At 39.0% G+C, this 15,959-nt stretch overlaps 1 protein-coding gene across 6 annotated transcripts in view; it reads left to right on the top strand.

Moving 5' to 3' along the window:
- COL19A1 (collagen type XIX alpha 1 chain) overlaps positions 1–15,959 on the top strand; it is a 195,941-nt gene that overhangs the window by 49,624 nt on the left and 130,358 nt on the right. For all 6 annotated transcript variants that reach the window (XM_021391914.1, XM_021391915.1, XM_021391916.1 and 3 more), the window contains exon 10: positions 2,533–2,586. In XM_021391914.1, coding sequence (XP_021247589.1) covers positions 2,533–2,586 — 54 coding nt within the window. The remainder of the gene's footprint in view (positions 1–2,532; positions 2,587–15,959) is intronic.

Here is a 15,959-nt window from a genome sequence, read left to right as displayed (position 1 = left end):
TCACAGGGCTGGAGCACCTCCCCTATAAGGACAGGCTGAGAGAGTTGGGGCTCTTCAGCCAGGAGAAGAGAAGATTTCATGGGGACCTTATGGTGGCCTTCCAGTACCTGAAAGTGGCCTACAGGAAAGCTGAGGAGGGACTTTTTATAAGGGCAGGTAGTGACAGGATGAGGGGAAATGGTTTTAAACCAGAAGAGGGTAGAATTAGACTAGATATTAGGAAGAAATGCTTCACTGTGAGGGTGGTGAGGCACTAGAACAGCTTGCCCAGTGAGGCTGTGAATGCCCCCTCCCTGGAGGCATTCAAGACCAGGCTGGATGGGGCTTTGAGCAACCTGGTCTAGAGGGAGGTGTCCCTGCCTGTAGCAGGGGAGTTGGAACTAGATGATCTTAGAGGTCCCTTCCAACCCAAACCATTCCATGATTCTGTGAACTTGTTACACGCTTACAGTGACAGTCATTGGAGCACATCATTCTGCTTTCAGATAAAGGTTATAACTAAGGGTGACCTATAGCACTCAGATTGTTTATTTTTTATTTTCCTTGAGGCTAGGTGCAAAAATAGTGAATACTCGGAACCTTAGATTGCAGTCCAAGGGCCCTGAGTTTCTTCCATAGGCTCCCTGCGTGGAGCATGGGAGAGAGCTCAGCTCTTCAGAGTATGCTGTGCTGAGTCAGCAGCTGCTGAGGGCAGTCTAAAGGGAACGGTGAGGAAAACACATACTATAAATCCTCCTTTTAGCATGGAGTAAGCGGTTAATAATGGCTGGTCTGGGATGCAGCAAACACTGTTACTGTATGCTTTAGGGCCTTGCCAATCTTATGAAACTTTCAGGTTTTTGTTTTTAGTGGTTCTTTTTTTGTGTCTGTGTGGTGGTGTTTTCTTTAAGCTTTACAGCAGTGGTTGTTCTGAGAGTGGGTTCTAAGATACCTAGCTGTCATGGTTTTATGATTTTTGGTTATTGGTATTCCACATCGTAACATCATGTAGTGGATATACCTGGTTCTCAGAAGAGAAGGACTACTACAGTCCCCAAGGTACTTTGCTCCTCTGTTACCATTTCCGGCCAGAGGGAAAAGGTAAAAACTTGCAGATCACGAGACCTCGGCCCTTTTTCCGCCCGTCTGTTGTCCTGGCAGCACCTCGCTCTCCAGCCATCTTATCGTCGGTAGTAGAGTAAGGCCTACCTTGACTTTGGACATTCTCTCTCTCTGTATTGGATTTATCAGCTTAAATTGTAATTATATTGTATTATAGTGTGTTGTTTTGCATTCCGATATCTTATTTAGTAAATTAGTTTGTTTCTCCTCAGATTGTTGCCGCTATCCTTTGCTCTCAGGGCCATCTCCTTACCCTTTTTCCCTTTTCCCTTTTCCCGGGGCGTGAGCCCGTGGTTCCCCCGTCCCCTTTGTCATGGAACCGGGCCAAACGCCCATAAACCGTTGACACTAGCTGATGTAATTGTACCATGCCTACATTAATTAAAATCACTTTAAACCTAATGGATATACGTAGGTTGTCAGATAAGAAACAGTCGGGCACTTTACACAGTGATGGTCTCACATAAAATTTCAGGAATGGTCATCTGGCTAGGAACCTGCCTTCCTTGCTCTCAGAATAGAGACCAGGCTGCTGGGATGCAGTTCTCTTGTGCGTGCTATAATGTTTCTCCTGTGCATTTTGGGACAATTGTACATCCCATAGCAATCAAAGCACTTGCACAGGTTGAAAATACCCATAGGCTGCAGAGAGCACAGGACATGTCTGCTGTGGTCCAGACAAAGCCTTTCTGTTGGACTGCTGATTTAAGAATCCCCTGGATGTGCATCCTATTTGTAAAGATCATGATACATTTATATTTATTGTGATAGAGTGCTCTTGCTGTCATCCTCTATTGTCCACTTGACTTTGATTTTAAACTTCATACCCTTATACTTTACATTCTTGAGCAAAATTTATTTGTTCAATATTTGCTTCAATCATTTTTAAGATTTATTGTTTAATTTGCAGCTGCTGGAACCTTCTATACCTCTCTTTTTCAGTCAGGAATGTCTCTTAAAACTAAAATTTTCTGACAGATTTCTTGCAGTTTGGGTTTTGGTTTCTTTGAGGGAGTGACGGAGGGAGAAAGTAACTGATTTCAAAGTGTCTTTTAAAAATACTATGTGCGTGTGAGTAACTCCCTATTTACATGTGCTTTCTCAGAATTGAATGCATTCAACCCAGTGAATTTGTGCCTGCCTTGCCTACCTCTGTCATCACAATGAACTCCTTTGAAATCAGCAGAGTTAGGTTTCTTTATAGAAACATGCACTTGCAAGTATTTGTCTTAATTGACGTTATAAGTATTCTAAAATGTAATTTTTTTCTGATTTTAGCGTTACATGTATGGTATCTTCTACAGCCTTGATATTACTAAGTATGACATAACATGCCTGTAGTGGTAAGAGATACTTTTATGTTGAGTAAGATATGATCTCAGTAGTAGTCAACGATCTTTAAAACTTCTAACTGAATAATTTATTTTTTAGGGTGAGATGGGTGCAAAAGGTCAGGATGGTGCTGCTGGTCTTCCTGGTGAAAAGGTACGTTTGTGTGTGTAAACATGTAATTTGACTCACTGGGAAGAGTTCACTATGACAGTGACTTATCTGTAATTATTTACGGAAAAGTGAGGACAGAATATTTCTATTGTTAGGCAGCTAATTTCTGTCTCGTACACTGCCGTATTTTTTTTTTACACAGAAAAAGCCACTCTGGTTTATAGTATTTTCTGCAGATGTGCTCATCTTTTTTCTAGAAGATGGGAATAGGAATATACATAACCAAGGGGAACCCATCCAGTTGGCAGAACAGGAAAGAGATTCTCTCTCATAACCAGCACACAGAGAGGTGGAGGAGAAGATAGGCCAGCTTGACTGGATCTCTGTGAAGACACACAGGCCACAGCAGGTGGTGATACCAGAAGCTGAACTTCCTCTTAGCTGCCCCACAGTAAAGGTATTTTCTTCCTGTCCAGGTGGCTTGGGGGACACCTGGCCTAACCTGGTCTCCAACTCTTGCTGCTGCGCTTCTCAGATAAGCCTGCCCTGTTCTTTTCTTAACACATGTGCCTTGGAGAGGAAGCAGAGCAAAGCAGAATGTCTGCCACCCATACTCCCTGACAATTTGTTGAACTGTGCAGGCTGTGGATTCAAGCCCAGAAAAGAGCTCTTGTGCTCTCAGCAGGCCTCTTGATAGAGCTTTGAGATAAACACCACTGACATCTAAGCAGAGACTTAGGAGTAGCTGTGGCTAAAAAAGCTTATCAGCCTGCCTGAGTATTCAAGAGGGTAAGTTTCACTTCAGGATGTTACCCATTCATTTTGTCTGATTTAAGGTAGTTACACAGATTTACTGAGTTTGTAGCTAGTTACCTGTATTAGAGCAAGTCCACTAGACTAACATTCCACTATCATGACAGCCCTCAAGAATGTTAAGGAAACAGTGAGTTGCTGGAGATGACAGTGATTTGGCCTCTTGTGATTTTTTGTTGTTGTTGTTCCAGTTAGTAACTGAAAGCCACTTAATATATAAATGAGTGAATTTTTCCAGAAACACATTTTAGTCCGTTGCACTGGTGGCTTTGTGTTTGTTGGGGTTTTTTTACTTGTAGGTTTTCCAGTGGTATCAAACATCATCATTAGCCCTCATCCCTCAGTTCTGTCAATCTAGGCTCTTTTTCGTCTCACACTTCAAGTTTCTGTGCTTTCAGTACTATAAACATGTATTCTTCTTTAAGGCTGCTATTACCGTGATAAGTCCAGTATTTCAGTAATGCTCTTAATTTGGTTTATTTAGCCATTAGCCAGATTTCTAAGCACTGAAACAATTAAGAGTTTCACCTCAACCGTGAAGTTTTAAATCTGTTAATAATAGGATAGAGAATTATGAAACTCTTTCACTTTTACTTTCAATTTTTTTCTTAAACTTTATTTTTGTTAAAAAATGAGAGCTAGTATATGATATTAGAAAAGAGATGAATTAGCATCAGCAGCAAATACATTATTTTAAGTATGGTAGAAAAGTGGAGAGCAGGCTGCAAAGATCTTCAAAGAACCTTGCAATGTTGAGGAACTGAGTCATAAAGCAGCATGTAAAACTCAGTGAAATTAATAGTTAAGTGATGGGGAGGAAAAACAAGCCAAAATTTATGTATTTAATATTGGATGCTGGACTGGCTTTTATTGGTCATGAAAGTGATCTTGAAATTAGAGGTCAATGAAAACATACACTCACTGTTAAGTACTAGTCAAATAAACAAATGGAATTTAGAAAAGATTAGGAAGAGAATGAGGAACAAAAAAAACATCTTAAATTCACTGCTATTAATAAAATTGTATACATAAATCTGTGCATGTAGTTCTGGTTCCCTCATCTCAAAGTGGATTTAGTAGCACTGGAAAAGGTTTACAGGAGGCATCAAAGTGATCAAGAGCATTGGGCATCTTCCAATTAAGGCATGAAAATGATGACTTCAGTTTGAAAAAGGCACAACTGAGGTGAAAATTGTTACATTCTAGACTCTGTAAAATTATGGGTGGAACAAAAGATTAATAGGATTTTTTTTCATCCTCTTTCAGTGTGAGAACTAGAACATTAAATTATTTGATAGAAAGTTTGGAAAGGATAGAAAGGGATTCTTCATATAGCATGATTAAAATTGGAGCTCTGCAGGAGGACTGAAATCGCTTGAAAGTCGATTAAAGTTGGTAAAATAAATATCCCTGGAGGGTGTCTAACAGACACCACTGCTTCTCTGAAAGTTCTAGGCTCCAAATTGCTGAAGACTGGGGAGCTCCCTGGAGAAGTCTCCATGATTACCATGTTGTTATACTTTTCTATGGGCTTCTGTTGTTGCCACAATTGTAGTCACATACTTGAAAAGAGAAACTTTTGATTTGATCCAGCTAGACAGCTTTTATTTTACTGTGCTCCCACATGTGAACTAATGGGAAGAGATATTGCAAAACAGTGGATTGACTGTGATTGATCTGTAATGAAGTTGTGTTTTTCCTCATCTCTTTCTGTTGCTCCTTCTTTGATGGTGACTTTCTTTAAAATTAGCAAGCAACGTTGCTTTTGCAATACAAGTTATTGCTATGGTTTAACCTGGCAGGCACTTGAGCACCACAAAGTCATTCTCTCACTTCCCCCTCGCAGTGGGATGGGGGAGAGAACTGGGGGGGGGTGGGGGGGAACAAAAAAGTAGAACTTATGGGTTGAGAGAAAAACGATATACTAAGACAGAAAAGGAAGGGAAAAAATAATGGTAACGGTAATAGTAACATACGTATACAAAACAAGTGATGCGCAGTGCAATTGCTCACCACCTGACAGCTGATGCCCAGCCAATCCCCAAGCAACAGCTACCTGCCCAGCCAACTCCCCACAGCTTTTCAAGTTTTTTCACGTGAAGTCATATGGAATATTCCTTTGCCTACCTTAGGTCATCTGTCCTGGTTCTGGCCCCCCTCACCTCCTTGTTCCCCCCTCTCACTGGCAGACAGTACGAGAAGCTGAGAAACTGAAGCATCCTTGGCTCTGTGAAGCCACTGCACAGCAGCAGCTAAAACATCAGTGTGTTATCAACTTTGTTTTTCCCCTAAAGTCAAAACATAGCATCATACCAGACATTATGAAGAAAAATCAACTTTGTCCCAGCTGAAACCAGAACAGTTATTATTGCAGTTTCCATGGTTAATACTGTTTGGGTGGGTTTTTTGTTGTTGTTGTTGTTTTTTCTTAGCACCTTGTAGAGTCACTGTCAGGCCAAATCCAAAAGCTCCTGTTAGTTTACATGAGGCTCAGCACTGGGATCATGTTTAATACTGAGGCAGTGTACTTCTCCTGAACAGTATGACTCTTAATCCAGATTACATTAAAGCCATATTGTTGTTGCAAATCAAAAATGAACTTCTGTGGAATCCAAAATTGACACGGCCAAAAGCTGTTTAAAAATATATTTATTTTGTACATGCATAGCTAGATAAAGAAACTGAGACAAAGGTGCCCAGGTTATGTTAGTCTGAGTTGTGATCTCTGCTCAGAGTAATACAGCATGGTATTATTAACTCCTTTCTGGAGGTAAAATCACTTTGTTTCCTGGTATTGTGTCTGTTGTGACTGGTGTTAACCAGTCTCTCTCTCAGTTGATGTACTATCTGAATCTGTGTCTGTTACTTTTGAGCTCCTTTTTTTCTGGGATGTTCTGGATGATAGAAATATATATAGATTCAAAAACACCTAAACAAGGTGAAGGAAGAAAAATCCTGTGAGATTTCTGTACAAAAGCACCTCCTATATTTCTGGAAGGGGAGGTGCAGATTTTGGAATGCTGAAGGAACATGAACATTCTCAGGAATTAGCACTATTTATCCCTTTCTTACACCTCTCAGTATGTGTTTTCTGTTGGCAAAGATGTGATTTTGTTTGACTATAGCCATTTTTATGTTTTAGGGGAAAAAAAAATGATACCACTGTTCTATATGTAAATGCTGTTTGATGCTTCAGAGAGAAAAGGGCACCCAAAACTGTCATTGCAATATTGTGTTGTTAAAACTTCTTTCCCAGGTGAAAGGTTCAGAGAATAAATACATGGCAAATCTTAATCTTGCTGCTTAATCCACATGTCCTATTCTGGAAATTTACCTTAGACTGAGATGAACTGGAATATTAGAGGCCTGTTTTGGTAGAAATCATTAGCTCAAATCTACCCATCATAGTAGGACTGTCTAAAGTTAGAATAATCCAATGTACTTTATTACCTGCTAGGGAAGTGTTCTATGGTCATATGCTTCTCTTTAAAAATCTACGTAGACAGTGAGAAGTTTGCAGATTTTCTAGGGAAGTCTATAAGGCTTGCTCTGTATACATGACCTGAACCTGAAAGGATCTGAGGCATGAAAATAGACTGTGTACTTCATACATCTTCAGTCTCTCTTCAAATGCAGCGTTTGACTATTTGTCATATGCAGAACAGGTTATAGCTGACAATAATTTGCAGGTGGCCCTTCAGATAACCAGAACACTTCCCGATTTGCCTGAATGCTGCAGTGGTTTTGCAGCAGTTGGACTATGTAATAGTTGCAGATCAAAATGGCATAGATTGCTAGGAGGTTCTGCCATTTGAGAGGTTGGGCCTGCTGCTGGCTAGCACAGAGAACAAAGTTTAAGACCTGATGACTTCAGGGTAGTGTAAGAATAACATTAACACCACTTTTCTGAAAAAAAAAAAAAAAAAAAAACATATGTCTGGTCAGGCAGTTCTGCAATTTTTGCTTTTCTATTGCAATTTTTTGTAAGCTGCCAAATTGAAAAACAGGCTTCCCCTTGGCTGACAGCATCCCACACCACGACATGCCTGTCGTGTCACCTCCCTTCAGGGTAGAAACAGTCAGCCTGACGGGAATGATGCCTAGCCTAGAGACTCAAGGGTCAAATGCAATCCCTGGGGAGCCTTACCTCAGGCCCTCAAAATCACGACACAGTAGAACAGTAGATCACAGACAACATCACAAATATGACTCACTGTTTGATGTGAAACTATCTTTTCTTCTTCTTCCTATCCTTTTTCAGGGAACTTTCCTGAGATATATTCTTGAAATAGAAGGTCTTACTTACTGAGGGCAACAGAAGGAATTCTTAAAAGCATCAGGGGAGAGAACTTTGTGGTCTCTATTTGTTTATAATCCTAAGAAATAGGAGGGCAGTAGTTCTCCTATGGAAAATGGCTTAATTTGTAGGCTAACAGAAGATATGGAATACATTTTTGTGATCCCCTTCCTGCTGTCAGGACTAATTTGCTGCTTGGCCTCCTGGGGAAAATTCTTCAGTGTATCTGCCTGGTCATGATATAAGAACTGGATTGTGGTAAATCAGAATCACTGTGTGTGAGAGAGACTCTTATGCCTTGGCTGGTTTGAAGGTGTTCAACAAAGTCTGCAAACACCTGTCAAGGCAGCAGTGTGTTAGAGTACTTTATTCTTTGGCAATTAGCAAGTGAAATTTTCTTTGGATATATTTCTGAAGCTATTAAGTGCAATTGGATTGCAGCCAGAGTGCTGGCTCCATGACCTGAGAGTAAATGTGCTGAAGTTAAATCTGTCCCCATGAGGTGATTGGAGTGCTATAAGATGTAGGATGACAATTGTTTATCTGATTCACATCAGGTTCCTCAAATTAAGCAACCCTGCTCTAGCAGTTAGACTAACCTCATTATAGCAAGAAGTGCTAGCTCTGCTGTTAAGAATGGTCTTTATGCAGCATCTGTGTTTGCTGGGTTACACCACTGATGTAATCTGAGCAATGCTGATACGTTTTCTGGAAAATACTCCCATTTTAAAAAAAACACCACTAATTATTTTCCTAGTGTTCCTGTCAAAATGAAATTGTGAGAGAACTTTCCTGTTGGTGAAACCCACTCGCTTCTCCTTTACTTCAGTGATGGAAGTACATACATATTCCATTTGGGCAGGATCGTGTACTGGGAAATGGATAGAGATAGGCATGGTCAACTTCACTGCAATGCTTTTTGTGTTGGAAGAGAACAGGTTTAGTCTCCCTCCTCTTCCATTTCAGTAGATGAGCAGACTGCACTGAGCATACTATGTGTTGAATCCTCCTTTTATCTTCTGTAGTACATTTCCAAATAGTCTGATAACTTAAAGTTGTATGCTTTGAACCATGATTGGAAGATGAAGTATTCAAGCCTTAAAGAAAAAAAAAAAAGGGGGAAGCAAAGCAATTCTGAGAGAGAGACTGCCACTCTGGTACAAAGTGGCCTTTGGGAGGTATGTATGTTACAGGTCCTTCTAGGCAAAAGGCTTTTAGATTTCTGAGAAGTGCTGATGGCAGCGTGTCACAAAGGATTTAAGCTGCTGGAGATGAGTAATTGACTCTATTCTTGACCATTCCATATTTGCCTGTCTATTTCTATTATGGAAATACTTTTCCTTCTTTCTCAGACACTACATTTTTAAGAATAAAACTGAAGTATCCAAAAATGTAAATCAGAGCATTCAGATGACTTACCAAACAAAATTTGTTTTTGCCTGCTTCCCTTTAGCCAAGCTTCTATGGTAATTGCTTTCTTTTGGTATAGGTGTTGGTGATGATATACATATGTTTGTTAAACTACATTTTTTGAAATGCTTGTGACTCTACTCATTTTTAATACCTGACTTTTTAGTGACTTAGCTTTTCTTTTGTGTTGTTTGTTGTTATTGGAGTTGCTTGGTTTAGTTTGGGGTTTTTTTGACACTATTTTTTCCAATCTGGTTTATGAACAGACATCCTAAAATATTTATTGTTTTAAGTAAGCTCTTCAGAATAGCTGGTTTTGCACACTAAGCCTGTAGAAGCAGTGAAATATTCAATATGCTGTGCTTTTGCTTCTGCACTGTGTGGGTACTCCCACAGTATACTAGTAAAATAAACAGTTTAGACAGACTAAAAGGAGAAAGAAATGCTTATATGAATAAAAACAATGTTTATCATCACACAACTTAGATTTATATTCAAAGTCAGACCACAGAAGAGAACTAAAAGTACATTTCAAGAGCTCTACCAACTGTGTAAGTAAGAGTCATGAAGATGAGATTTGGTTCACGTGAAACTGTGCAGTAGGTATCCACAAAATAATTGTTCTTTTTTTTTTTTTTTTGCACTTGCATGTATTTGTGATGATCGCCAACAGTATATGCAAACTTACAAATTTTATGAGCTAGAAGACAACAGGACTAGAATATATAATGTTTGTGATTTTTCTTTCTCATTTAATGGATTTGGGTGTTTATAATTTCAGTTTTCTCAAGTTCACTAATAATGTACAATCTTGTGTTTTAACTGACTGAAATGAAACACTGATCATTTTATTCTTGTAAAATTTTTAATTATCCTTTGTAATAATTGTTTGAATATCCTTTTGCAGTGTGTTAATAAGGGCTTTATTCAAATGCCTCCTGTACAGTGGACACTTGTTAAATGTACATCCAAATCAAATTCTGTCATCGTTAAGATCCTTGTGACCATTGACCCATGTTTCCCATTGATCTAGCTAGATTCTGTCCAGAATTTTGCAGGGCTTTTGACTTTGTAGAAGAGTCATGCATATGATGCCTTTTCAGCATATGCTCCCAGAGCATCTCACTCATGCAAGCATGCAAATCTAAAGAGACATTGGTGTTGAGCATTCAGTAAAACAATCTTTCCCTTGCAGCTGTCTTGAAAGATCTCTAGACAGAGTGTCTTTCACGGTTCATGTGCTGTATAGAGTCTTGACCAAGGTTAGGATATTTCCAAAGTAGTTCGTCAGCATCCCTGACAAAGCTTACAGAAATGTATAAGGAGTATTAGACAGGTACTGCTTGAAAACATCGTATTCAATTTGTCTCTTGGTTACTCAGTGTCATCTAATTTCTAAGCTCCTTTCAATGCTAATCAGTTACATTTCAACGTTTTTAGATCAGGTATGGTGATAAATTGTACCACTTAGAAAGTCTTTGAAAAATCCCTCTGTTGCTTTACTCTGCAGTCTCCAACAAAGAGTGAAGAGTGTAACTACTAGATAAATCAGGAACATTTTCGAAGTAGGAGGAGAATCATGAGCTCTAATAGTATAAAGCTGAAACAACATTTAGCTAGGAAACAAGGTGGAAATTTTATAAAGTGAGCTAACATGTAAATGTTACAGAAAAAAGAAGAAACTTTATTACCACTATATTAAAACCTTGCGCTTTGAGAGCTGCTGGCCGCCAGAAAGCAGGCAACTGGATCTCATGTATTGCAACAACAAATTTGGTGTGTGTTTCTTTTGTGATTTCAGTGATGTCTTTGTGTATATTTAATGCACACCTAATTTTAAGACATGGATGTATGTGAAAAGAGTAGCTCTCTATAGCTATCTGATGTGTGAATAGGCTCTCTAAAAATCATGCTTCAGACCACTAACTTTTCCAGAATTTGTTTCATTGCTTCAGCGTTTCTGTTTCTTGCTTCTCTGCTCTGCTCTCTCTTTAACATTACAAGGATATGTTTTGAATAGCCTTTGATCATAAATTTGATTCCAGAGCGCTGTCTGCTGTACTGACTGATTTTGCCTTATTAGGTGATTTTTGCAGTTCCCAGCTCCAGGAACTGTTGAGCTCCCTGGTTTTTCAGTTGCTGCAGTTCAGAGGCAGCGGCATGGCCTGGTTCTTGGTGGAGGGTGCAGCTTCCCTGCTTACTTGGTTGCTGCTTCCATTCTGGATGGAACAGTGCTAGAGACTACTGTACTCAGGTGCATGCCCTTGGTGAGCACAAACTTCATTTATCACTGAAGAATCATAGTGTCTTGAGGAGAAAGGTGCTTTGGTCCATTAGCTAAGCTGTGGCACTGTCTTCTGCCCTCTCATAGTTTATCTCGGAATTAGACTGGTCTCAGCAGGACAAAAGTACAAGTGTATTTTGGAAACCAAATGCTAATGCTCGCGTTGCTCGGCATCAAAATGATATGCTCATGTCGCTGTCGTGAGATAAGAGGAGAGGGGTGAGGAGCCCCTCTGGTATTTGAAGGGAAATGATTATAACCAGAGAAACGTGGCCAACCACATGGTCTCTGCATGCAGTGACTGCTATTGTTACATGAGGTGTGGCCAAAGAAACCAAAGGTCACCATCCATTTTGAGGGGTCTGGGCTGCTGGGAGCAATAGGGCCCATGGCATGCTGCCATGTAGAAGAGGCTTTTGTTAGTTTGTTACATAACATGGAAGTAAAAAATAATGCAGTTGTTAAATAATGCAGTGTTTAAATACAGCTCTTTGTGCCTTAATCAGAGATTCATGAATACTGCAGCTTTGAGTCTGCCTGGCTCTGGTATTCTTAACTGCTTTTGAAAAGTCTGAGTCGAGGCCTTGTGGGCTTGAAATGGGGGGATGGTTTGAGGATTTTTCTTCCATTGTTTCATAAATTATATTTAATGGGCTCTTTTTGTGAGGTTTCTTGCAGTATACAGCGTTGCATTTTCGTGATTTTCTTTTCACTCAGATCCAAGTAGAAATCTGAAATTTTAAAACTATTATTCTTGTCTGTTTACATCTCATAAAAAAAAAAAATTAAGACTGTGAGACAAATACCAGCTATTACAAGTCTTAAAATCACAAACGTTGGCAGCAGAGTGTTGCAGGAGACTAATTGGGCAGGAAGGAACTTTCACTCTGTACTGCAGCGCTGTACAACTTTTCTGACATATATTGCTTAGTTGTGTTTATTTCCATTTGAGGAATTAGGGAAGTTCACCGAATATAACCTTTTAAACTCAATGAATTATTGTTCTATATTAATTAGGACAATTTAGAAACAAATAATTTATGTTAATGTAATTACTTATATATATACAAAAAATCTCCCTAATTATCAACAATTGCAAGTTGTACATTAAATTAAAAAACATCACTAAAAATTGGTAACCCCACGTAGTAGAAAATTTGTATGTAGTACAAACTGTATGGAGGTTATACATAGGTAGTTCCAAAAATAGTGCCTCCTATTCATTTCCTTGACAACTACAACAGAAACAAAGAGCACAATAGCAATAACACTATTTGACAGAGAAAATTCTCAACTACAAAATGCTATTTTGCAGTGTAGTCACCACCATTAGTCAATTTGTGCAGATGGGCTGATTGAGATGCTCTTCATTTCATGGTGTGACAGCTGTGCATGGCCGTCTGAAATATGGCTTGTCTTTCACATCGCTGTCGCCACTGCTGAAACGCACCACCTACCACCTCACTGTTTTCTCATTCACTGTTTGGTCTCCGTAAATGCTCAGCAGGCATCGATGAATATCAATGGGTACAATTTTTTTCTACATGGTGGAATTCAGTGAGATACCTTTGCTTCTTAACACATTTCTATGTAGACACCATTTTGTCAGACTGTCCATCTGCTGCCGTCTGTTCTACGGCAACAAAACGTAATGGAATATTGTTGGGAAGGTTCAACCTCTAGTGCCATACCTCCAACATCCACCTCTGATGTTATGGACCTACATAATAAAATAGGAGGCATTACTTTCAGAGTGGCCCTCATAGATAGCGTTATTTGCTGTTATAACTAGTGACTTATTAACTATTAGAGAGGTATAACTATTAGAGAGGTACATTAGTAATATAATTATTTTAAATCCAGCTGAGATTTGAAATTTTAACATCAGCAAATATACTTATTCACCCCCCAAAAACATAGAAGTTATAATGTAAGTTTTATATTCCAAATTCCATGTAAGTTGCTTTTTTCATTCATTGTTGGATATGCAAACTCTTTTCTTCGTACAGCAAAATCATTCGCAGGGACAGAAGAACAGGATGTACTTCTTAAATTCCCATTGCTAGCCAATATTTATCAACACCCCAGGTTCATGCTGCTTGTTTCAAGTCTGAATCGATCAAATCAACGTGATGTGCTGAGGCTGTGCCAAGTCGTGTCTAATCAGCAGTCAGCACTGTTGCTCTGGCATGAGGCTCCCAAAAATAGAAACGTAAGAAGTCAAACAAGTAAGTGGAAGGGCACTAAAAGAAAAAGTGCTGCTAATTCCACTGTTGACTTTCTGTCTAATGGATTCTTGTTCCCAGGCCGTGCTAAGTAAAGCAACTGGCGCAGGGTATTTTTCTGCAGCTGGCTCAGCAGTGACACACGCAGCCCAGATGGCTGACAGGTGTTTGATTCGTGTTTAACAAGTATCTCACACAGGATGGATATTTTTCATGGATACTCAGAATCTAGTCAGCTGATGCTTTTTGTTAAGATTTTACGCTCCTTTCACTATTCTGTCTTGAATGGCAGTTCTGTTTTTCTTTACAAATGATGATTACTAAAGCGGTACGCTTTAGTTCATCGGCCTCAGAAACCAAATGGAGGAAAACTAACTTTATTAGTTGTAACCTGCTACCTTTACATGCGGAAGATGCATGTTTTCTTTATAGCTATTGGCAATAAGATCTCCAGAAATGTTTATTTAGCTGTCCATTTGTTACAATGAAAATTCTGTCAAAGAGAAGGTATGAAAGAAGAATGCCAAACTTGCAGAGTATGGCTGTTACACGCTGTGTTTATGTCTCTTCCCTTAACATGAGAAAGCCTTGGGACTTTCTTGTATGGAGTGTTGCACGAGCCTGGAGTAAGAGAAATTCCTGGTCTAGAAGGGTGTGCAGCAGTGAGAGAGACAACCAAGGCTTTGAGGGAAGAGCAAAGGTCAGAAAATACTTAACAGACAGGAATAAAAAGTGTACAGCACTATTTCTTACTGATTTTATTGTAAGCTATGTAGCTGGACTCTGTGTAACTGAGGAGAGATTGATTCAATGGTGTTTCTTTTTTTTTTTTTTTTTTTTAATTTGCTTTAAGGTGTTTTGATTTTTTTTATAACAGTTAGTGGAAAAAATGATGATCTTTATGACGCTTTTCAATTGCTGCCTTGATAACAAGCAACTCTTCCAGCAAAACCAACACTGGAAATAGTAGAGTATCGAGATGCACTTATAAATCATCTTTGATCATGTGAACTCTCAGAACCTTAGGCAGTAGGATGTGTAATGTAACAGTGATTATGACCAGTTTGTTTTGGTTTGTTTTGCTTCTATTTTTCTTTTCCAGTATCAAATCAGTGAGGTGGAAGATGAGATGTCAGGAACTGTAAACAAAAATACAAAAATTCTGGCTTTTGCAGTGATGAGGTTATAATGCCAGTGTTGTGAAATAGCCAGGAGAAATATCACATTGTAGAATATTGTGTGCTGGCAGTACTTCTGAACTTCAGAAGAATGGGAAAGGAATGTAGCGGGAGAAATGGCTGTCAGAGCAATATTGGTCCTCTAAATAAACAATGGTTTTTTTAGGAATGATTATGCAGAGAACCCATGTCCCTTGGGCAGTGGACTACCTTCTTCCTGTCAAGCATCCCAGGCATAGCATTGGGCTAATAAGCGTCCAAGTGATCAAGAAAACATTTTGAAAGGAGAATAGACAACTTTACTGGGCTGAGATACTGCTGTTCCCTACAGAGATGCACAGAACTGATAGCAGGAGGGTATACCTGGACTAATCTTTAGAAAGCAGCTCCCTTGAGCTTGTATGCTGAAATTAGGTTGGTTGATACCTGGATTCACAGATGGAAAACTAACTGCTGGAATTCCAAGTTGGCTGTATAACCTCTTAATCCAAATACTAGTCCATCTCCACAATATATTAAATGCCAAAAGGGGAGAGATTTCTTAAGAAAGTATTGCACTTCTGAGTGTAAATGGAAAGATGGAAGCCTTGACTCGAACTCAGTAGTTGCCAGGACATTTGTAGCTACACAAGCACACCAGTGTGGTTCTTCAGAACAAACACTGATCTGAGTTAACACTTAGATTAAAAATTTCAGTCTATATGCTATTTATTTTTGATACACCTTAAATCCCTAGTTTTGTGCTGCTTTTTTTGCATTTCATTGCTGCACTGTTAGATGTTAGTCTTAATGGTGGCTAATGGTCTGTGAGATACGCCTGTATTACTGTAAACTGACATTTGTACCTGCTCAGAATTTGTCTCCTGAATCTTCAGGTTATGGAAATGAGTATGAAATTTCCTACAGTAAAGAATGGTCTCAGATATTTAAGAGGTTGACTAATGTAGTTTACCTTCCTAATATAAACTCAGTGCACCAGATATTATAGTAAATATAATAGTCATAATAAATTGTATTTTAAACAGAGCTCAGTGATTCATTAATATTGGAACATGCATTTTATCTGACACTTAACATTATTGCATTTCAAATATTACTTCAGCAAGGTCAATTAGATGGATTTCCAGTTCTTTTGAAAATTTAATAGGGTTTAGATTTGTTTTCAGGCTGTGTTATGGCTGAGTTAACAATAAATCAATAGCTGGTGT

This window comes from Numida meleagris, chromosome 3, assembly GCF_002078875.1.
Source record: "Numida meleagris isolate 19003 breed g44 Domestic line chromosome 3, NumMel1.0, whole genome shotgun sequence".
Lineage (NCBI taxonomy): Eukaryota > Metazoa > Chordata > Aves > Galliformes > Numididae > Numida > Numida meleagris.
Note: the sequence above shows the minus strand (reverse complement) of the source record. Positions and strands in the feature narration are given on the sequence as shown.